Raw genomic sequence first — 22,392 nt, forward strand, 5'->3', positions numbered from 1 at the left:
CCAAAACTTTAGAAGTTCGATGCCTTATTTTAATTATATCACACAGCTTTATTAATCAGGAATTGAAGAAAATCATTGCAGCAAGCTTCTATTATTGGAGGTACTTGAAGCAACATTTTCTGACCTCAAGTTATACTGCCAAAATAGGATTACGGCAGCCTTGTTGAACTGCATGCAATTTTTTTACCGCACAAAACTTAAAATAGTGATTTGGAACCTTTCAAGCCAGCTATAGTTTCAATTTAGTTGCGATATAATCTGAAATTTTCAAGATAAAGATAGGATTAAATAGGGTCTATAAGACATTTTAATGAAAATTTTGATTTCCAAACATCAAGTTCACTCAACTTACAGCATTGAATATAAACGCTAACATGTAGGTGTACTGTTTCTATATTGGTACCTCACAAGGTTCATCACTGATTATGTTATAATCGTTCCTTATTTATGGATTTCAAGTGAATCACTAAACTGAGTTCTCATTAGTATATGAGAATAGTCAAAATAGCAACATTTTTTAAGAGATATACATAAAATTAATTTTAAAATGCAACCTCCCCAGACATCTTGAATGTTCAATTGTGTTGAACAGGCTATTTATGACAATCAAAGTTGATGCAGCACAGAAAATTAATAAGTAAAAATTGATAGTATGAGGTTTACGGAATAACTAACTGTAGTTGACCAAAATATTATACCACTTGCTGGAAATTAAAGATTACTGTTTAGGGTAGACTCACTAAAGTTCTGTGTCTCAGAATAGTAAAGCCCAGGGTTGAACTTTGTGATTTTCTATGTGGCGAGTTCCCAATCTCAGCTACGTCATTAGATGTTTGCATTGAGAAACTAGACAGTTCCACATAAGAAATGGAAGGATCTCAGTGGGCAAGTCATCCAGGCCAATCATCCACATCACCGAGCCACTGACTCAAGAATAGAATGGGCAAAGACCTAGATGTTTGCGATGCACTCTCCACTGACAATCTAAAAGCAAAAATATAGGAGTCGGAGAGAAATGAAAGCTACAACATCTTTAATTCAATGAGAATTCTATTAACTGGGCTTTTAATTAAAAATGAAAAAATATTGGATTACTTTGTGCAGCAAGTATTCATGCATGAGTTTTAGGAATGTTATTTTGCAATCAATTTGTTTTTCAGTAAACTGGCACAACTTAGAGAATAAAATGAATATACCTTGCTAAATTTCACAAACGTAGGAGTTTGGTGAAAGTCCACTCTCTAATTGCATGAGAATACTCTTCACTGATAATTTTTGTTTAAAGGAAAGGACAACACAAAGCAAGTGTGTGTGTGTGTGTGTGTGTGTGTGTATTAAAAAAAATAAATGAGAGAGATGCTTCATAGAAAAACACTGAACAGGAAAAACAAATGTACACCCTTCAAAACTTCTATGAAGACAAGTTATCAGTGAAAATATGCGTTAAGTAAGGAAGTCTTGCTGCAGTTGTACAGGGTTGAGTAAGAAAGTCTTGCTGCAATTATACAGGGCTTTGGTGAAACCACACCTGGAGTACTGTGTACAGTTTTGGTCTCCTTACCTAAGGAAGGACATACTTGCCTTAGAGGCAGTGCAACAAAGGTTCACTACATTGATTCCTGGGTTGAGAGGATTGTCTTATGAGAAGAGATTGCGTAAAATGGGCCTATACTCTCTGGAGTTTAGAAGAATGAGAGGTGATCTCATTGAAACATATAAGATGCTGAGAGAGCATGACAGGGTAGATGCTGACGGGCTGTTTCCCCTAGCTGGAGAGTCTAGAACTCGGGGGCATAGTCTCAGGATAAGGGGTCGGCCAATTAGGATTCAAATGAGAAATTTCTTCACTCAAGGGTTGTGAATCTTTGGAATTCTCTTCCCCAGAGGGCTGTGGATGCTGAGTCATTGAATATATTCAAGGCTGAGGTGGATAGATTTTTGGGCTCTGGGGAATCAAAGGATATGGGGATCGGACGGGAAAGTGGAGCGAGGTCAAAGATCAGCCACGATCTTATTGAATGGAGGAGCAGGCTCGAGGGGCCGTAAGGCCTACTCCTGCTCCTATTTCTTGCGTTATCTTAACACTGAGGTAACTATTTTCTTGTCCATATTTTACCCAATTGTTTGAAAAAACTGCATATAAAAAGTTATTTTTTATAAATATAAAATGGCAGGAAGTTGCAATATTGCTAAATTTGATTAAATCATAGATTGATGCATAATATTAACACGTTCCAAAAAAATGCCAAAATGCTGTGTGTCACTAATAACTACTGAAAATCGCTGGAACCATACCTGCATAAGCTGCTGTTTCAGTTTTTGAATTTCAGAAATGTTCAGTTCACTTAGCAAATCGGACACCAAACTTGGTGCTGGCTTGAAGCTATCATTTTTCTTAGTAGTGGACAGCTTATTGTCACCATTCATTTTACTGAGGCTGTTGTTTTCGTAACCATTAACCATTTCATCGTTGTTTGGTTCATTACCATCATCGCTGAACTTCAGTCCATCCAGAGAGATATTCAGTTGGCTGGTGTACATCGAATCATTGATATTCATATAGTGGGATAATTCTTTGCGCATGTTGCTCTTCTGCTCACGCTCATTCTTCAGTGTCTCCAAGGATTCCTCAAGTTGGCGTTCTGCTATTTCTTTTAATCTGATAGCATCTTCCAACTGGCTGTTGAGGAATTCTGTGTCTTCCTCAAGTCTTTTAATTTCATGTTTAAGGCCTTCAAATTCAACCTGCATTATAACAAAAAAATTAACTGCATTCCCTCAGCAGAATGACATTTTACGCTCACTAGTAACTGACTCAGTGGTAGAATTGAACTCATAAGTTCGACCCACAGTCATATACAGTGTTACATAGAATCCACAGCACAGAAACAGGCCATTCGGCCGGCATTTACGCTCCATACGTGCCTCCTTCCACCCCATTCATCTAATCCTGTCAGCAGATCCTTCTATTACTTTCTCCCTCACGTGCTTATCTAGCGTCCCCTTAAATGCATCTATGCTATTTGCCTCAACTACTCCTTGTGGTAGCGTTTTTCACATTCTTACCTAGCTTTGGCTAAAGATGATACTCCTGAATTCCCTATTAGATTTATTAGTGATTATCTTATATTTATGATCTCTAGTTTTGGACACCCCCACAAGTGGAAACATTTTCTCTACATCTACCCTATCAAACCCTATCATCTTAAAGACCTCTTTCAGGTCATCCCTCAACCTTCTCCTTTCTGGAGAAAAGAGCCCCAGCCTGTTCAGCCTTTCAGTATATCAGTATTTACCCATGCAGTATGGGGTAAAAGAATATTCAAACTCAAATAAATACATTCCATTAGCTCGAATAGCTGGCAGTTTCAATAAAAACTAATCATAGATTGCGGGTACAAGAATAAAAAAAACACGTAGAAAGCATTTTCAGAGCAGGAGTTATAAACTTTTGGAAGAAGTGCCTTCTCAAGATATAATTTTTACATTGTTCTGTTGTTTTTAGCTATCAATTCATTCAATAAAAAACATTTGCTCACACTATGGTCAGGGACTGTGCAAGTCATGTCTTATTGTGAAGCAGTGGATTCTCACTTCATGACTTGTTCACAGAGTTGTGGAAGCAGTATCATAGAGCATCAATACTGGCCAAAGGTTGACTCTGCTCTAGCACAGGAATAATTTCTACTTCTCAGAAGTCAAACATTTAAGTACTGTTCGGAATACAGTTTTCATTAAAGTCAATGTCCCTGCTGGTGAATATTGCATCATTTTAGTGCTCCAGTCACCAATGGGACTTTTACTTTGGTGTCAGTAGATATCAAAGCAACTAGAGAAAAGTTGGGCCGTCATTTGGCTTAAACTGTAAGTTGTGAGTGTTTCAACAATTTCTCCCATGTTCCTGGTCAACAAGCAATGCACTGTGACCATCACTGCCATTTTGGCTTATTCCAGGTTCAACATGAGTTATTCTCTATTTAATGTGGAGCTGTGTTTCAATAAGCTGGAAACCAAGGTTACTTTGTGCTGAGCATTAAGGCAAGCCACACAGATTTAGATGACTTAATTTTCAACAAATCCTTCAAAGTACATTATTGCAGAATTTTATTCTTCCACTTGATGGCTGCTAATTCATGGAGGTTAAAAATAGGGAATATAAAATGAATATATAATTGATCTCCTGTAAAGACAGAATTATTGAAAATCAGTATCTGTGTCCATAATAAAATAATACTCCTACTTTAACACTGTGTGACTCCACAGCTATTGTGTAGTCAATATATTAGCCAGTATAAACAACTCTTGTATACAAACATGAATATTTAAATAGGTTTCACCTTCAATTTATTAAGTGGAGCATTATCTGAATTTATAATAATCTAGCATAGGTACTTTTTATTTCTGCAGTGTTCACAGTTCATGTACTCAGTCATGGAGTATCTGTATTTCACTTCGGGAACTACAGTTAATATTGACTATTTTATCAAGTTGTCATCTATCGGTACAATTCACTTATCTATATAATAAAAAGCTTTGTGCATGGCATGTTTCAAACGTTAAATTATACGGTGGCACATCAAAGAGAGTTCTGGCATGAAAAACCTTTTCTGATTGGCTCAAGTAACTACTATGTTAAGTTAACTACACTGGTTTGCTCAAATAAAATTATATGCAAACCAGCATCCCTAGATCAATTCAACTTGCTTATTTTTTTTTCCCAAAGCTACTGATCAGAAACTAGCAAATGCCACTAAATGAACCAAATGCCTTCAGAGTTAACAGAAAGATCTGAATCAAAACAGTTGTAAAAACAAAATGATATTTCCCCATTATCCAGTTTTACACTAAAAGTGCTCTCAGACCAGTAATTAGCGGTGCTTTCCTATCTCCATTTACAGCCCACATTCCTTTATTTTGGAGACTAAAATTCTGAATACACACAAGGCAGATTTTCTTACTCACCTGATTTTGTTTAAGGACAGAGACTTGTTTCTGAAAAGAGATGTTTTCCTCTTCAAGCTCAGAGTAATCTTGCAGAAGCCTTGTTTCACGGAATTTATATTCTTTGATATCATCACGCAGGCGATTTCTTTGCAGCTCCACAACCTGATTGTTCTAAAAGACAAGAATATATTTACAGACATTATCCAATCTGAAAACCTATACAACCTGAAAACCTTGAAAAATAGTTGAAATGACACGACTTTACGAAATTGAAGATGGTACTTATTAGTCTCAACAGTGTTATCACATAAATTTGCCATTACAAAACCAAATTAAAATGGCACTGCTTGATTTTTCCCAGTTCGTAGATAAAAACCAAAGAATTCGAACTGCTGAATCACTACCTCCAACGCCCTCCCCCTCAATAATAATGTTGGTTGTACTGTACAGAATCTATTCTGAAACTTAATTTTCTCTATAAATCTGGCATTAACTATAGGCTTTGCCATCGAGTTCCAGAAAATCATTGCCTTTACAAGAAAAACTCAAATAGCTGACTTTTTCGTTCAAGAAAGCCCAAAGAATTTAATTTTATATAAATATGCAGACCAAAGCAATTGAAGACATTCAGACGTATACTAGTTGAGAGATAGAAGTTTATTGTTTGTACAATACTCAATGAAAATTATTGTGGCTTGCACTTAGACAGTACAATTCTTTCTTATTCCAAGGCAACTAAATTTAAATTTAGTAAATATTGTACACTGCAAAATGGCACATTAAAGTTTGTTTTACATACTGGTTCATGTCTCATGGCATTACTCAAAACAAATTCTGAAAAATTATACATTGCACTGTTTCCACATTAGAAATCAGATATATGAACACTTTAAAACAAACAGATGTATAGATGCATAAATAGATATAGATTATGTCTAAATCAAAAGCAAAATACTGCGGATGCTGGAAATCTGAAAAAAAAACAGAAAATGCTGGTAATACTCAGCAAGTCAGGCAGCATCTGTGGAAAAAGAAACAGAGTTAACATTTCAGGTCGATGATCTTTCATCAGGACTGTAAGTTAAAGATTTAACAGTTTTTAAGCAAGTACAGAGCCAGGCGGAGGGGAGAAAATTGAGGGGAGGAAAGAACAAAAGGGAAGGTCTGTGATAGGGTGGAGGGCAGGAGTGATTAAATGATAAAAGGGATGATGGTGCAAGGCAAGGAGGGTGGTAATAGAACAAGTAAAGAAACAAAAGATGGGTCTAGAGGAGCTGTAAATGGTAACTGCAGAACCATTACCAGCACTTGCTCTCCAAAAAAAATGGGAGCGATGGTTATGATCGGAAGTTATTGAAATCAATGTTGAGTTCAGAAGGTTGTAAAGTGCCTAAATGAAAGAGGTGTTGTTGCTCGAGTTTCCGTTGAGCTTCACTGGAACCGTGTAGGAGGCAGAGGACAGAGCGGTCAGTGTGGGAGAGGGACGGAGAATTAAAACGGCAAGCGACTGGAAGGTCAGAGTCAGGCTTGTGGACTGAGCGGAGATGTTCAGCAAAGCGATCACCCAATCTGTGTTTGGTCTCCCCAATGTAGAGGAGACCGCATCGTGAGCAGCGAATACAGTATACTAATTTGAAAGTACAAGTAAATCACTTTCACCTGGAAGGTGCGTTTGGGGCCCCGGACAGTGGGAAGGGAAGTGGTGAAAGGGCAGGTGTTGCATCCCCTGCATTTGCACAGGAAGGTGCCGTGGGAAGGGGTGCGGGTATAGGGGATGATGGAAGAATGAGCCAGGGTGTTGTTCGAGGTGACGGTCCCTTCAGAATGCTGAAAGGGGAGGGGAGGTGAAGGGAAGATGTGTTTGGTGGTGGCATCATGCTGGAGGTGGTGGAAATGACAGAATGATACGTTGAATGTGGAGGCTGGTGGGGTGGAAAGGTGAGGACAAGGGGACCTTATAGTGGTTCTGGGAGGGAGGGGAAGGGTTGAGAGCAGAAGTGTGGGAAATGCGACGGACATGGTCGAGGGCCCTGTCAACTACAATGGAGGGGAATCCTTGCTTGAAGAAAAAGGAAGACATATCAGAAGCACTGGTGCAGAAGGTGGCATCGTCAAAACAGATGCGACATAGATGAAGAAACTGGGAGAATGGAGTAGAGTCCTTACAGGAAGGGGGATAAGAGGAAGTGCAATCAAGGTAGCTGTAGGAATCAGTGGGCTTACAGTAGATATTGGTTGACAGCCTATCCCCAGAAATGGAGATAGAGAAGTCGAGGATGGGAAGGGAATAGTCAGAGACGGACCATGTGAAGCTGAGGGAAGAGTGGAAATTGGACGCAAAGTTGATGAAATTTTCCAATTTGCAGCGAGAACAGGAAACGGCACTGATACAGTCATCACTGGGAAAAAAAAGGAGAGAGGGGGGACCTGAGCAGGAACAAAGAATGTTCCACAAAAAGGCAGGCACAGCTAGGATCCATACGGATTCCCATAGCGACACCTTTTATTTGGAGGAAGTGAGTTTTTTCTATAATTCGTTCATGGGATGTGGGCATCGCTGGCAAGGCCAGCATTTATTGCCCATTCCTAATTGCCCTTGAGAAGGTGGTGGTGAGCCGCCTTCTTGAACCGCTGCAGTCCGAGTGGTGAAAGTTCTCCCACAGTGCTGTTAGGTAGGGAGTTCCAGAATTTTGACCCAGCGACGATGAAGGAACAGCGATATTTTTCCAAGTCGGAACGGTGTGTGACTTGGAAGGGAACGTGCAGGTGGTATTGTTCCCATGTGCCTGCTGCCCTTGTCCTTCAAGGTGGTAGAGGTCGCGGGTTTGGGAGATGCTGTCGAAGAAGCCTTGGTGAGTTGCTGCAATGCATCCTGTAGATGGTACACACTGCAGCCACGGTGCGCCAGTGGTGAAGGGAGTGAATGTTTAGGGTGGTGGATGGGGTACCAGTCAAGCGGGCTGCTTTGTCTTGGATGGTGTCGAGCTTCTTCAGTGTTGTTGGAGCTGCACTCATCCAGGCAAGTGGAGAGTATTCCATCACACTCCTGACTTGTGCCTTGTAGATGGTGGAAAGGCTTTGGGGAGTCAGGATGTGAGTTACTCACCGCAGAAAACCCAGCCTCTGACCTATTCTTGTAGCCACAGTATGTGTGTGGCTGGTCCAGTTAAGTTTCTGGTCAATGGTGACCCCCAGGATGTTGATGGTGGGGGATTCGGCAACGGTAATGCCGTTGAATATCAAGGGGAGGTGGTTAGACTCTCTCTTGTTGGAGATGGTCAGACTCTCTCTTGTTGGAGATGGTCATTGCCTGGCACGAATGTTAGTTTCCACCTATCAGCCTAAGCCTGGATGTTATCCAGGTCTTGCTGCATGCGGGCATGGACTGCTTCATTAACTGAGGGGTCGCGAACTGAACACTGTGCAATCATCAGCCAACGTCCCCATTTCTGACCTTATGATGGACGGAAGGTCATTGATGAAGCAGCTGAAGATGGCTGGGCCTAGGACACTGCCCTGAGGAACTCCTGCAGCAATGTCCTGGGGCTGAGATGATTGGCCTCCACCATCTTCCTCTGTGCTAGATATGACTCCAGCCACTGGAGAGTTTTCCCCGATTCCCATTGACTTCAATTTTACTAGGGCTCCTTGGTGCCACACTCGGTCAAATGCTGCCTTGATGTCAAGGGCAGTCACTCTCACCTCACCTCTGGGATTCAGCTCTTTTGTCCATGTTTGGACCAAGGCTGTTATGAGATCTGGAGCTAAGTGGTCCTGGTGGAACTCAAAATGAGCATCTGTGAGCAGGTTATTGGTGAGTAAGTGCCGCTTGATAGCACTGTCGACGACACCTTCCATCACTTTGCTGATGATTGAGAGTAGACTGATGGGGCTGTAATTGGCCGGATTGGATTTGTCCTGCTTTTTGTTGACAGGACAGACCTGGGCAATTTTCCACATTGTCGGGTAGATGCCAGTGTTGTAGCTGTACTGGAATAGTTTGGCTAGAGGCGCGGCTAGTTCTGGAGCACAAGTCTTCAGCACTAAAGCCGGGATGTTGTCGGGGCCCATAGTCTTTGTTGTATCCAATGCACTCAGCCGTTTCTTATATCACGTGGAGTGAATCGAATTGGCTGAAGACTGACTTCTGTGATGGTGGGGATATCAGGAGGAGGCCAAGATGGATCATCCACTCAAAGCGCAGTCAAAAGGAGAAGTTGTTCAATGTAAGAACAAGTTCAGCCAAGCAAAGGAGGGTGGTGGTGGATGGGGACTGGTTGGGCCTCCGTTCAAGAAGAAGAGGGCCTGCAGGCCAACCTGGTGGGGGATGGAGGTGTAGAGGGAGTGGACATCCATGGTGAAATGGAGACGGCTAGGGCTGGAAGACTGGGGACTGCTGAAGAGGCGGGGAGGGCGTCGGAATAGTCGTGGATGTAGGTCGGAAGAGACGGGACAAGGGGAGAAAAGAGTCGAGACAGGAAGAAATAAGTTCCGTGGGGCAAGAACAGGCTGAAACGATGGGTCTACCGGGGCAGTCCTGTTTGTGGATCTTGGGAAGGAGATAGAAGCGAGCAGTGCGGGGTAGGAGGACTATGAGGTTGGAGGCCATGAGGATGTTGGGGGGTTGCGGGGAAGAGGGGATCTCAGTGACGGTCTGGGAAACGTTGGCTTGATGATCCGGGGGGGGGGGTGGGGGGGAGGGGGAGGTGTCATGGTTCTGGGGGAGGTGGGAGATGGTGTTGATGTTTTGGCGTTCAGCTTCCACAAGGTAGAGATCTGTTCGCCAAACAACAACGGCACTGCCCTAGTCAGGGTTGGACCTGAGAACGGAGTGCTACAAGTTCAGAGGGAGGTATGTTACAGTGAATGAGGGGATTGGAGAAATTGAGACAGCCGATGTCACGCCGGCAGTTCCCAATGCAAAGATCAAGAGAGGGCAAGAGATCAGAGGGAGGAGTCCAGGTAGAACGAGAATTCTGAAGGTGGGAGAAATGGTCCGCTGTGCAGGGGGGGTAAGACTCCTAGCCAAAAGAAGTGGGTGTGGAGGCAGAGTCAAAGGCGACGGAAGAAGAGCTCAGCATCATATCGAGCTTGAAATTCATTGAAGTGGAGGCGTAAGGGGATGCAGCCGAGGCCTTTGCTGAAGAATAATTCTTCGGGGTCAGAGGGGATAGTGAAAACACGACAAAGGGTGTGAATGGAAGGAGGGATGGGGGCAGAGGAAGAAGGATCAGGAGGGGCGTTGGTATCCAAGAGTTGCTGAAGCTTGCAATCCTTGACACTTGAAAGGAAGAACATTTTTTTTTGATTATGTCTAGTTGAGTTCTAGTGGTGTTAAGGACAGAAAAGGTATTCAAATTAAACAGTGTAATGGCTGCAGAGCTGGCTTAGGAGTGAGAAGGCGGATGGTGGGAGGGGGCGTTAGGAAGGAAATCAGACCTTGGTAATAACCACGCAACCCATAATGTATTACTAGTCACGTGGTTAGCAGAGACCAGATGCCAGAAAGTGTACATACCAATGGACACAATTTTTCTTTCAAGGTACACATTAGTGAATACTCTTTCAAACGGCTTTGCTGAACAGATACCTAGTTCCTACACAAATATCAAAAGCTTAGAGAGTTAAAAAACCTCAATAAATATTTTAAAGACATAACGCACTGGATTCCCGATATGAAGAATGCAAGGATAATCTTTGTTTCTGATGTTATTCCTTTAATAATTCAGTAGACTAAGACCAATTACAGGCTTTAGCACTGGTGATGAGTATATTTCTACTTCTGCTCAGTAGACAGGGTAGTAACTTGGTAACATGACTGCTTTCATCTTCTTATGGATTACACACTAGAGTGGGAATGAATCTCAGTGGTTGAAAATTATATTACCCCCATTTAATGCAACAAAAAGCACAATAGCAGAAACAATCTTCTCCTACTGTAGAAGAGGCAGTTTGTGACCTCAACATTTAGAAGCAGAAACAATCTACAGTCGCAAACTATGCAGAAGACATGACTTTTCCAGTTGTGACCTTGCATTTCTGTGGTGCTTTTCCCATACAGAAAAACATTTCAAAGTGATTAACATTTGGAGGATAAAACAATGGAGGAGTGGTGGCGTGTTGTGAAGAGGATGCTGGAGGTGATCACTTCAGAATGATCTTGAAGTAGTAAATGGTTTTGGCAAGGGAGAGGGTGTGACAGTACAACTCGAGATAATGCAGTCAAATATAGTGCAGGACATCCAGGGTGGTCATTTGCCAAGTGCACTCAAGCTCACAGTCTGCAGATTCGAAGCCACAGAGGTGGTTGTTATACTTGGGCAGCAGTAATGGTGGGAGATGGTCCAAGATCCCAGGGGAGGAGGGCTTCAAAAGTGGAAACAAACCGATTGTAGAGGTTATGATCAGACATTTTGATGAATAAGGTGGCTAAGTTCTAGGAGGTCAGTCAAAAAGGATCCTAATTGAGAGAATTGGAGTGGGCGAGATGTTCAAATATGGAGAAGCAGCTAAAGAAATAGGCCAAAGTGGGAATGCCACACCACTCTGTGGCAGTTTGGGCTTTGCACGTCAGGAAAGTGAAGCCAGAAGGGACTGCCTCTGTGAGGAACAAGGAGTTACTAGCAGTGAGGGAGATTGTAATCAGACCCTGGATGTTGCTGTGATCCTCCAAAAGATCAGGGATGGCGAAAGTCTTGTTCAAGAGTGAACATACGTTTTACAGGTCAAGGCAGGGCTGGACAGTGGCCAAAGTTCATTTGCGGGTCACCATTACAGATTTTGGATGTGCCATAGATACCTTCTCGTGATCAGTGGTGTTAGAAGGTAGACCAAGCAAACACTTAAGTCAGGCGAGGCTTGATGCTAATTGATCATCTGCCTTATGCACAGTAAGCGAACATACAGACAGAACAATTATGATCAGACTCACTAATTTGAACAATACAACTTATCGTAACGTGATGCAAAATAAAGAACACCTTACATTTCCCCACATCAGTCATCTTACTCGACTTAAGATAATTTGACTATTCTCTCTATAATCCAACTTTCTTGCAGTCTATACTAACTGCAGCAGTTTCGAAAACCTCAGTCACTGCCTGTTTCATCACTCACTGTTCACAGCCAGAAAGCTTCCCAACACAATAGTTTGAAAGATGCTTTTCGATTGGCAAGATAGTCTAGCAAATTGATTATTTACAATGAGAAATCAATAGTGATATCTCAACCACCCACCCTTTCAGACATTTTTTTTAAAGTCACTATGCTTGTAAAAAAAAATTTAAATAACTTTTTTCCAACTCTTTTTTGTGGATAATGGTCAAAAGATCACAAAACATGATAGTGACGGGAAAGGGGTTTTATGGAGATGAATGCAATAGAGAGGTGGTTTAGGATATTAGCTCCAGAGAAATGAAGTGGGCATGGGACGTGCTGGGAGAGGGGAATGAAATAGTGGAGGGGAAGATAGTGGATTACTACTAGAGCATAGCAGATGGCATACATCACTTTGGACATGACAAAAAAACCTTCCTCTGCTTCAAGAGCCAGGCCAGTAGGACAACAGCCTGGGGCAATGGAGCAAGAGGAGTTCAGCAGGGGAATAAGGTAGGGTGGGGTTGGGCAATTGGATGGCAATGGAGCAGTTAATTGGAAAGAGCTGAGCAAGGAAAGTAGAATGGGGATGAAGGGAAACTGTAGTTAAGGAAGGAGAGGACTGAGGCCAGGTGGAATTAGGTAAAGAGGCAGAAGTGCTCCGGTCCAGATCAGTGGCCACTATTCACAGATAGTGGAGCAGCAGCATAAAAGGTTACATCAGCAAAGCAACAGTTTGGATGGAAGTTAATAGCAAAGATCACTAGGCATCATCTTAGGAGAAGTTGGACAGAGTCTGTGGCAGAATTTGAATTCAGGAACAGGGACTGGTTGGGAGTCAGAGATTCCTCGTTCAGCAGGGAGGTCCAAAGTTGGCCTGAGGGCACAGATTCACATTCAGGTTGCAGGATCAGGAATGACAGTGTGTACCGGATCGGCCCTTGGGGTTGGAAAATACTGTGGTCAGCAAGTGAGGTTACAAAAGTCTATGGTCAGTGAGGAGGCCAATCAGGGCGAAAGACGTAATGGAGAAACCGTGGGCAGCAGAAGCAATGGAGAGGACCACTAAAAGTTGAGAGCGGCACAACTGACCCTGGAGCAGAGAGAAGATTTGGGAAATGTAGATTGCCTGGTCCACTGCTTCAGAGGCTTGGCGATGTTTGTTCGTAAGTGCAGGTGGGGCAAGTTGCCAAGCCAGATTGCAACATGCGTCAAGAATCAACAATCCAGCCAGGTTGTACCTGAGAATCTGAATTCAATCAACAGCGCAGGTGGCGGAAAGATTGCTGGTAATGACAGCTCTGTCAGCAGGGTGTAAGTAAGTAATAAAATCCACTCTGGGGTCATGAGTTATGTGGTCAACATCTGCAACTGAACCAAGTGCAGTCTGGCTGTCTTTTTTTTTGCTGGTGTAATATATGATTGTTGCTCAAGCATTCCAAAGTAATGATAACCTTAATTTGATTTTGCATTAGGCATTAATGCACCACACGCTTAGAGGGGAAAAAAAATGATATGCACTATCACAAAGACATCATGCAGTTGATCATTTCCACTTCTGCATTAGTTCCGATAGAAGCTGCCTCAGATTTAAAAAGTTTGAATTACTGTTTTTTTAAACAAGTTGTCCAATAGCAAATCAAACCATATCTTATTGATCATTGGGTCATTCCAGTCAGGATTGTAGGCAATAAATTTAGCATTATACACACTTCTTTCAGAAGATGCTATCCCACCCCGCTCCCTATGCCAACTGGTGGTACATTTCCAGGGAATTTGGAGAGGGGGAAGGAGAGAGATAATCGGCATGCTCCCCTCGAAAATCTTGGAATTCACTTGCCCACCTCCAACCACGCCCCTCCCCAGTCCAGTTCACAGAATCATTCAACCCATCTGGACCCAGTTCACAGCGATACCCCCTCCAATGTCTCACCCAGTTGACAGGGAGAGACCTGCTCTTCCTTGATCCACAAACAAGACCAGGCCCCCAAAACAGTAACGGTCCTCATCAACCCGTACCAAATGTGGACAGCTGGCATAAATGATAAATTTGAATTTATTCTATTCCGAACACTTTCAGAAATGGCACATTAGATACAATTATTTTAGCTGGAATTACCAAACTATGCAGTGCATGCGTGCAAGTTTTATAGACAGTAAAAGTACATTTAAAACTACACTTCCATAATTTTACATTTACAACTCGAATGCATACAGTTTTTTGTGAAAGCTACTTCTAACACATTTAGGGAGATATTTAAATTTAAACAAATTCAGGAATACAAGATCATAATAGCTTGAAACTGAAGCATCCGAAATATGAATACAAAACAGGAAAAAAAAAATCCAAAGTCACTGCAGTTTCATTTCTTTTGAGACGGTGACCATCATTGCCAGGGTTCAAAATGGTCATCAATCTTCTAATGAACATATTGCAGCAGTCACAAAACAGAGATCAGTTTTCTTACACCGATTTTAATTACACAATTGAGTAAAATCCTTAGTCAAACCCGACAAGATCAGAGTTAAATAAAACATTTTTAAGTTTCAGTTTTAGCAACTTCCTACTCTATGTAACAGGAGAACAAAACTGATTAGCCAGTGTACTGATGTGGATCACAAACTTCATCCTAGCCATACGATGTTATCATATCAGGTTTTCATTAAAATAGCCTGACATCTATAATGCACATGAAAGGATGCATCTGCAATTATCATTTGAAGTATTATTGCCAATTTTTTCAGAAGTCTGAATTCATGTTCCAGCACACAGGAAAGATTCTGCAGTGGATCACATGTAAACTGGGCTACTATAGTTTTAGATCAATTATATCCATTTTATACCAAATAATTTCTTTTGAACTAAGGATTCAGGACACATGTTTTTGTTCAATAAATGTGACAAACAGTGGTAAATCATACAAAAAAAAAATCTAAATTAAGACATGCCTCATCATGCAACATAAGGGCTCTCAAACTGTACTAGTTTTGGCTTGGTCTATACTATTCAACAATTTTGCTTTTATTGATCTTACACTTGCAGAATGAACTTCAAATGAAAAAGTCAGTCGTGTTTTTTTTCTGTTAAATAAAAGTCTTAATAATAAAACAAAAAACAGCTAGTTAATGGGCACCAGGACGCAGCAGCAGACAGGAGAGACAAGGTGCACAGAAAACTCGGAGGGACAAACAGCAACAGATCAAAGAATAATGTAGAAAGAGCAGGAATTAGATGGAAGAAAAAAGCAAAGCCGACTCGCATGGTGTTGGAATGCACGAGTTAATGCGAGGAGCGTTACAAATAAGATTGACGAGCTACAGACGCAAGTTTCCACATGGGGTTATGATATAGTGGCTATAACGGAGATCTGGCTTAAACATGGGCAGCAATGGGAACTAAACATTCCTTGCAACAATGTATTCAGGAGGGATAGGGAAGGAAAAAAGATAGAAGGGACGGTGGCAGTATTGATCAAGGATAATATTACAGTTCTACAGAGGGACGATATACCAGAAGGTTCAAAGACTGAATCTATTTGGTTGGAGATAAATAATACAAAAGGAGCTGTTACATTGCTGGGTGTTTACTATAGACCCCCAAATAATGAGAAGGAGGTGTGGAGCAAATCTGTAGGCAAATTTTAGAGCAATGTAAAAATAATACAGCATTATTGGTAGGGGATTTCAATTACCCTCATATAGACTGGGGAAAAAAGTGTCAAGGACAATTCCTAAAATGTGAAAAGGAGAACTTTCTTCATCAGTATGTTTCAAGCCCAACCAGGAAGGAAGCAGTGCTGGATCTAGTTCTGGGGAATGAAGTAGGGCAAGTGGAGTGTGTTTCATATGGGTGATAGTGATCATAATATAATTGGGTTTAAAGTAGTTATGGAAAGGGACAAAGAAAAATACCCAACTGGAAGAAAGACAATTTCAGTTATTTGAGAAGGGATCTAGCACAGGTGGACAGGCAGAATACTGAGAGTGCAGGGGGAAATTGAAAAAGGATGTAAGAAGGGCAAAGAGAGAGTATGAGAAAAGATTAGTGGGTAAGATGAAAGGGAACCCAAAAATCTTTTATAAATATATAAAAAGTAAAGGGACAGTTAAAAGAATGGTGGGGCCGGTTAGGGACAAAAAAGGAAATCTTCTTGTAGAGGCAGAAACCATGACTGAGGTACTGAATGAGTACTTTGTATCTGTCTGTTAATGTCGCAGTAGAGGAGGGGGAAGTAGAGATATTGGATGGGATAAAAAAATAGAAAAGAGGTGCTAAATAGGTTGGCATTACTCAAACAAGTCACCTGGTCCAGATGGGATGCATCCTAGCTTGCTGAGGGTGGAAATAGCGAAAGCTCTGACCACAATCTTTCAATTCTCCTTGGATATGAGTGGTGCCAGAGGACTGGATGATTGCAAATGTTACACCCCTATTCAAAAAAGGGGAGAGGTATAAAACCTGATAACTACAGGCCAATCAGTCTAACATTAGTGGTGGGAAAACTACTAAAGACCATTGTCAAGGACTAAATTAATTTTCACTTGGAGAAGCATGGGTTAATAAGAGACAGCCAGCACGGATTTGTTAAAGGCAAAACTTGTTTGACTAACCTGATCGAGTTATTTAGGGAGTAACCGAGAGGGTTGATGAAGGTAGTGCAGTAGATGTTGTATATATGGGTTTTCAAAAGGCATTTGATAAACCACATAACATAAACAGACATATTTGAAAAATAGAAGCACATGGAAAGGAAGGGACGGTGGTAAGTTGGGTACGTGATTGGCTACAGGATAGGAGGTAGAGTAGTGGTGAATGGTTGTTTTTCTGACTGGAGAGAAGTATGCAGTAGGGTCCCCCAGGGGTCGGGTATTAGGACTATTGCTTTTCTTGAATATATCTATCTATCGCTCTATCTAGATAGATAGATAGATAGATAGATATACATACACACACAAAACCTGGACTTGGGTATAGGCAGTACAATTGCAAAGTATGTGGATGACACAAAACTTGGCAATGTAGTAAATAGTGAGCAGGATAGTAGCAGACTGGTGAAATAGGCAGACACATGGCAGATGCAATTTAATGCAGATAAGTGTGAACTGATGCACTTTGGGAGGAACAACATGGAGAGGTAGTACAATCTAAATAGTACTATTTTGAGAGGGGGTACAAGAGCAGGGGGACCTGGGGTGGCATATTCACAAATCTTTGAAGGTGGCAGCGCAAGTTGATGAGGCGATTAAGAAAGCATATGGGATACTTGGCTTTGTAAGTAGGGGCACTGAATACAAAAACAAGGAAGTCAGCTAAACCGTTACAAACCACTGGTTAGGCCTCAGCTGGAGTACTGTGTACAATTCTGGGCACCACACTTTGGGAAGGATGTCAAGGCCTTAGAGAGGGTACAGAGGAGGTTTACCATAATGATACCAGGGATGAAGGACTTCAGTTATGTGGAGAGATTGAAGAAGATGGGATTGTTTTCCTGAGAGCAGAGAAGGTTACGGGTAAACTTAATAGAGGTATTTAAAATTATGAGGGGTTTTGGTAGAGCAAGTTGGGAGAAACTGTTTCTTCTGGCAGTGGGTCAGTAACCAGAGGTCACAGATTTAAAATAATTGGCAAAAGAACTAGAGGGGAAATGAGGAGAAATGTTTTCACTGAGGGCTGTTAAAGATCTGGAAGGCATTACCTAAAAGGGTGGTGGAATCAGATTCCATAGGAACTTTCAAAAGGCATTTGGACATGTACTTGAAGAGGGCGAATTTACAGGGTTATGGGGAAAAAGCTGGGGTGTGGGAATAAATTGGACAGCTCTTTCAAAGAGCCAGCACAGGCACGATGGGCCGAATGGCCTCCTCTGTGGTGTAAGATTCTATAATTCTACGATTCTAATGGTATCAATATTGTGTGCAGTTTTGGTCTCTTCACCCAAGAAAGGATATACTTACCTTAGAGGGAGTGCAGCGAAGGTTCACCAGACTGATTCCTGGGATGGCAGGACTGTCGTATGAGGAGAGATTGGGTAGACTCGGCCTGTATTCACTCGAGTTTAGAAGAATGAGGGGGGGATCTCATTGAAACATATAAAATTTTGACAGGGCTGGACAGACTGGATGCAGGGAGGATGTTTCCCCTGGCTGGGGGGTTCAGAACGAGGGGTCACAGTCTCAGGATACGGGGTAGGAAATTTAGGACTGGGATGAGGAGAAATTTCTTCACTCAGAGGGTGGTGAACCTGTGGAATTCTCTACCACATCTGTAGAGGCCAAGTCACTGAATATATTTAAGAAGGAGATAGATAGATTTCTAGACACAAAAGGCATCAAGGGGTATGGGGAGAGAGCAGGAATATGGTATTGAGAAAGAGGATCAGTCATGATCATATTGAATGGCGGAGCAGGCTCGAAGGGCTGAATGGCCTCCTGCTGCTCCTATTTTCTATGTTACCGTCAGTTGACCAGAATCCCGATACTGTATTAATAATCCCAAGGAAAAGCACAACATAGCATTCAAATGTCCTGTAACTTTTACCAATGCAGATACTAAATTTCCAGTGAAATATGAAACTATAGTCTTTCCCTCCCTTTTTTTTGCACCACACATGTTTCTATGCAGGGCACAATCTTGTTTTTAAAACCTATTAATGGTGAAAAACAAAGCAGGAACAGCAACTTTTTGTATCATGGTTATTGATCGTAATTGCAGAAAAATTAAGGTTTTTTTTAAAAAAGTGTTTCTCACTGCTCCCAGAATGTTTTTTGTTCTTTAGTTCGATTAATCACCTCACCCAGGTGATAGAAAAGCCTCAATGCCCTTGGACTATACAACATAAAATATCAGTCAGAGGCTGTGCTCCCAATTGCTAACCACTGAACCTCGCTGAATATGCCAGGCAAGGATCAAGGTTAGCTCAGCAATTTTCCTCTGGTAGTCAAATATGCTACCAGCACACATCATGTAGGCTCATACATAAATAATGGCAACTTGAAGAGCTGCTGCCATCCAGGGAACCCAATTTCAGTTTGCGGCATCATCTCCAAAAGAGGTGATAAAAAGAGCTAACATTCAGAAGGAAAAGTGTTTCTTGAAGTTATACCCAGGTACTTAGATGATGAACTCTGAAATCAAAAATTTGGTTTACATTGATTTTACCCATTTTTGCAATGTATTTTGAAACTACTACCCAATTTAACAATAAATGCCAAAGTGTTTGACGATGAATTTGCTCTTCCTATTGGCACTTTTGTTGCTTGTTTCACCTCAGATCTGTATTCATAATGATCATAACCCATGATAACCACAGCGACAGTCTAAGTGAAAAACATAGATTGTATGAGAAATCTGAAGACAAAATGTAAAAAAATGGGCAGACACATTTTTAGTGTTTTATTACCTCCTTTATTGTAGTAAACTAGAACAAAACCAACCCCAAAATACAAAAACCAAGTGGTTCCTTATATGCCACTATCAAATTTGTAAGTCAAATTAAAATCACAGTCACACCTTTTTGGAGAATTTCAAAAATGCAATATTCAAATTACAGCTTCCTTGAACTCTGGATTCTGAGTAAATCTGATGTGGTTTAAAAAAATAAGGTTGGCATTAGCCTGCCTGATGAAGTGTTTTTAGAGGATCTATGTAGATATGGCTCCTCTTTTTTTAAAAAAAACAAAGCATCAAAAAATGCACAACACCAACATGCAATGTACGTGATGTTTGTTGCCCTGTGGGCATTTTTTTAAAATCCCCCTTTTCAACTACATAAAAAGGAACCAGACCCAGGGGGTGGAATCAAATTGTGCAGTCCAAAAAGTTTTCTTTTAAGCTTTTGGCAGTTGGGTATGGTTGGAATTTAAGAGTTGAAAGACAATTCTTTTACAGACAGCTGGTATGCATCTGTAGTCACAGCTGTAACAAATTAAACTGGCACACAGCAAAGCTCCATGCACTTATAACGTTTCCTCATGCAGCAAGGAAAGAAGAATCCAAAAGCTCTGCAATGGGGGTTTTTCATTAAAATATTGGTGTATAAACAAGTTATGTAGGTTTACAATGTAATTATGTGCATTTGTCTACTATTGCACAGATATGCTAATAATGTGACGTGTTTTTTTTTACACCAATTGTATGGTTACCACGAATCATGTTGTCTTGGTTGGTGGGAATTGCAGTTCATTAGCCAAAATGATCGCAGACAACCTCTCAGTAACTTTGTTCTAAGTCAGATTTGCAAAGCAGTTTCTCCTATGCTAAACTGCCAATTAAAAGAACTTTTAAATTCACAGTATTTAGCTCAGGTCAATATAATTAGCTTTATTAAAAGAGAAATGTTACTCTGAGCATTAAATAAACTATTCGTTTGCATCACACCACCACTTCCCAGCCAGCTCTTCAATACGCATCTTTCCACGTACTAGGAGTCCTGATCCTGATCGTGCCATCGTGAAGTTATAAATTTCCTGAAGCATGGACTGAAATTGTCAAAATGGTGGCCAAGCACCTCCAGAGAGAAAAGAAAGCTCAAATTTTCACTGGGGAGTACTAAAGCTGCCTCTACTCTCATAAAAGTTATTAAAAGGAATACAAAATTTCATAAGGAAATAAAAAAACTTCAAAAATATTTGAAATGTGGTAATCAAGATGTAATTAAACAAGACTAGAAAGCAAACAAGGCACACATTTAGTTTAAAAAAAGGACTTTGGACTCCAGCTCAGCTAATAACAGTTGCAAATATTCAAAAATAATGGACCAGATTTTGCTGTAGCAGGGCAATGCGGGAACAGGGTATCTGGGACCTGGGGTAACCAACGGGGTAACTCCTTAACCAATGAGATTTAAAGATGGGGAAATAAACAGCAGAAGGATTAAGAAGGAGGCTGAATTAAAGAGGGTGAATTCAATGTCAAATCAGGTACAGAAAGAGAAATAAAGAGAGGGAAAGATAGATTGGAATGAGAGAGAAAAGAAACAGAAAGGAAAAGTAAGATAAACATTTTTAAAATCTCCTAATACAATTCACAACCTGAAGGAATGAGATTCCACACTTATAATAGTTCATTTTCGATGCCAGAGAGGTTGATAGGCAGTCAATACTTAGGCTTGTAATTACTAGCCTTAAATATCTGCGGAGGGTTTAGTTTAGTATCTACCGCGCAAATACAGCAGCTTCACGACATTCAACGCATGTCAATGGTGAGGCACACAGCAACTCTGACACCAACTTTCGGATATTGGCATTTAACTGTGCATCTGCCCCTCACTTGAAGTTGCTGTACCATTTATGCATGAATAACTGCAAGCGCCATTAGCCGTACCATTATTTCGACAGCAAAATCTGGTCCATAATCTCAATTCATTGAACATTCAATAATTATTGAGATTTACACATTTCTCAAATGTGTAACAAATGTTAATAAAGAGACTGTACCCTTGCTACACAAGTTATAATTGTTATACAATCATGTTCCAATGAAATGCTGATCAAAATACTTCTAAATGGATTTAGGATTATTAGCACAGAATGTTGGCAAGGGATGGTACTGACAAATATTCAAGATCAGGCCCAATACTTAGCCAATAACTCAGTCAACGTTATCAAAGTTTGTCGCTCCAAAACGGCAGCCAGGATCAAATGTTGTCATTTATCTCAAATAATTCCTCAGGAGTACAGGATGTTAACAGGGTGCACTGCATCAGACAGTGCTCCAGTGTTTGCCTAGGCTCCCCATATTAACATTTTGGATCATATCTCAGCTTCTGCTTGGTTATATTGTCACCAGACTTTGCCATCCCAGCTCTTGCTCCATTTAGGATAAACAAGTGTTTTCGTTTGAGCTCAGTGCCTGGTAAGAGTTGTTCTGAAGGAACCAAGTTCTCCCAGATTATCAGGATTTCCCATCATTTTGTTCTTTTAAATCTGCAGCCTTCCAAAGTAGAATTTTAGGGTAAGGCATTTTCAAAAGCAAAGCTCTTTCTGGACTTCAGACTCTTGGGTGGTGAAATGTGTCTGTGCAAATAGTGTCTTGGATCATACACCTATGTTTGTATCTCCTTTTCACTGAAGGGATTCCACCTCACCGATGGTGGTGCAATCCCCACAACGATCTGGGAATCTGTTTCAAAGTCTCTGTGATGATCCTACAGGATTTATTGACTTCAGTATCAATTTTGTATGCATGGGTAGAGCGTGACCATACTAGGGCACAGTACTCTACAATTGACTATCACAAGGCAAGACTAGTTGCTTGGCGTGTTTTGAGTGCTGGCTAATTTCTGGAGTACACTTTTTTTCAGCTTCTTGATGTGTTCTTTGAATGTTAATGTTCAGCCTAATGTGATCCCAAGA

The 22,392-nt window shown here is 41.1% G+C and overlaps 1 protein-coding gene across 3 annotated transcripts in view; it reads right to left on the bottom strand.

The window, feature by feature from the left end:
* The window catches only part of zgc:171572 (protein bicaudal D homolog 2), an 87,805-nt gene that overhangs the window by 26,867 nt on the left and 38,546 nt on the right, over positions 1-22,392 (bottom strand). For all 3 annotated transcript variants that reach the window (XR_010966089.1, XM_067998733.1, XM_067998732.1), the window contains exons 3-4: positions 4,963-5,115; positions 2,296-2,745 (exon numbers count right to left, since the gene is read on the bottom strand). Coding sequence is in view for 2 of the 3 variants with exons in the window: in XM_067998733.1 (XP_067854834.1) it covers positions 2,296-2,745; positions 4,963-5,115 (603 nt within the window). In the remaining variant the exon portion in view is untranslated. The remainder of the gene's footprint in view (positions 1-2,295; positions 2,746-4,962; positions 5,116-22,392) is intronic.

Source organism: Heptranchias perlo, chromosome 17, assembly GCF_035084215.1.
Source record: "Heptranchias perlo isolate sHepPer1 chromosome 17, sHepPer1.hap1, whole genome shotgun sequence".
NCBI classification, from domain to species: Eukaryota; Metazoa; Chordata; class Chondrichthyes; order Hexanchiformes; family Hexanchidae; genus Heptranchias; species Heptranchias perlo.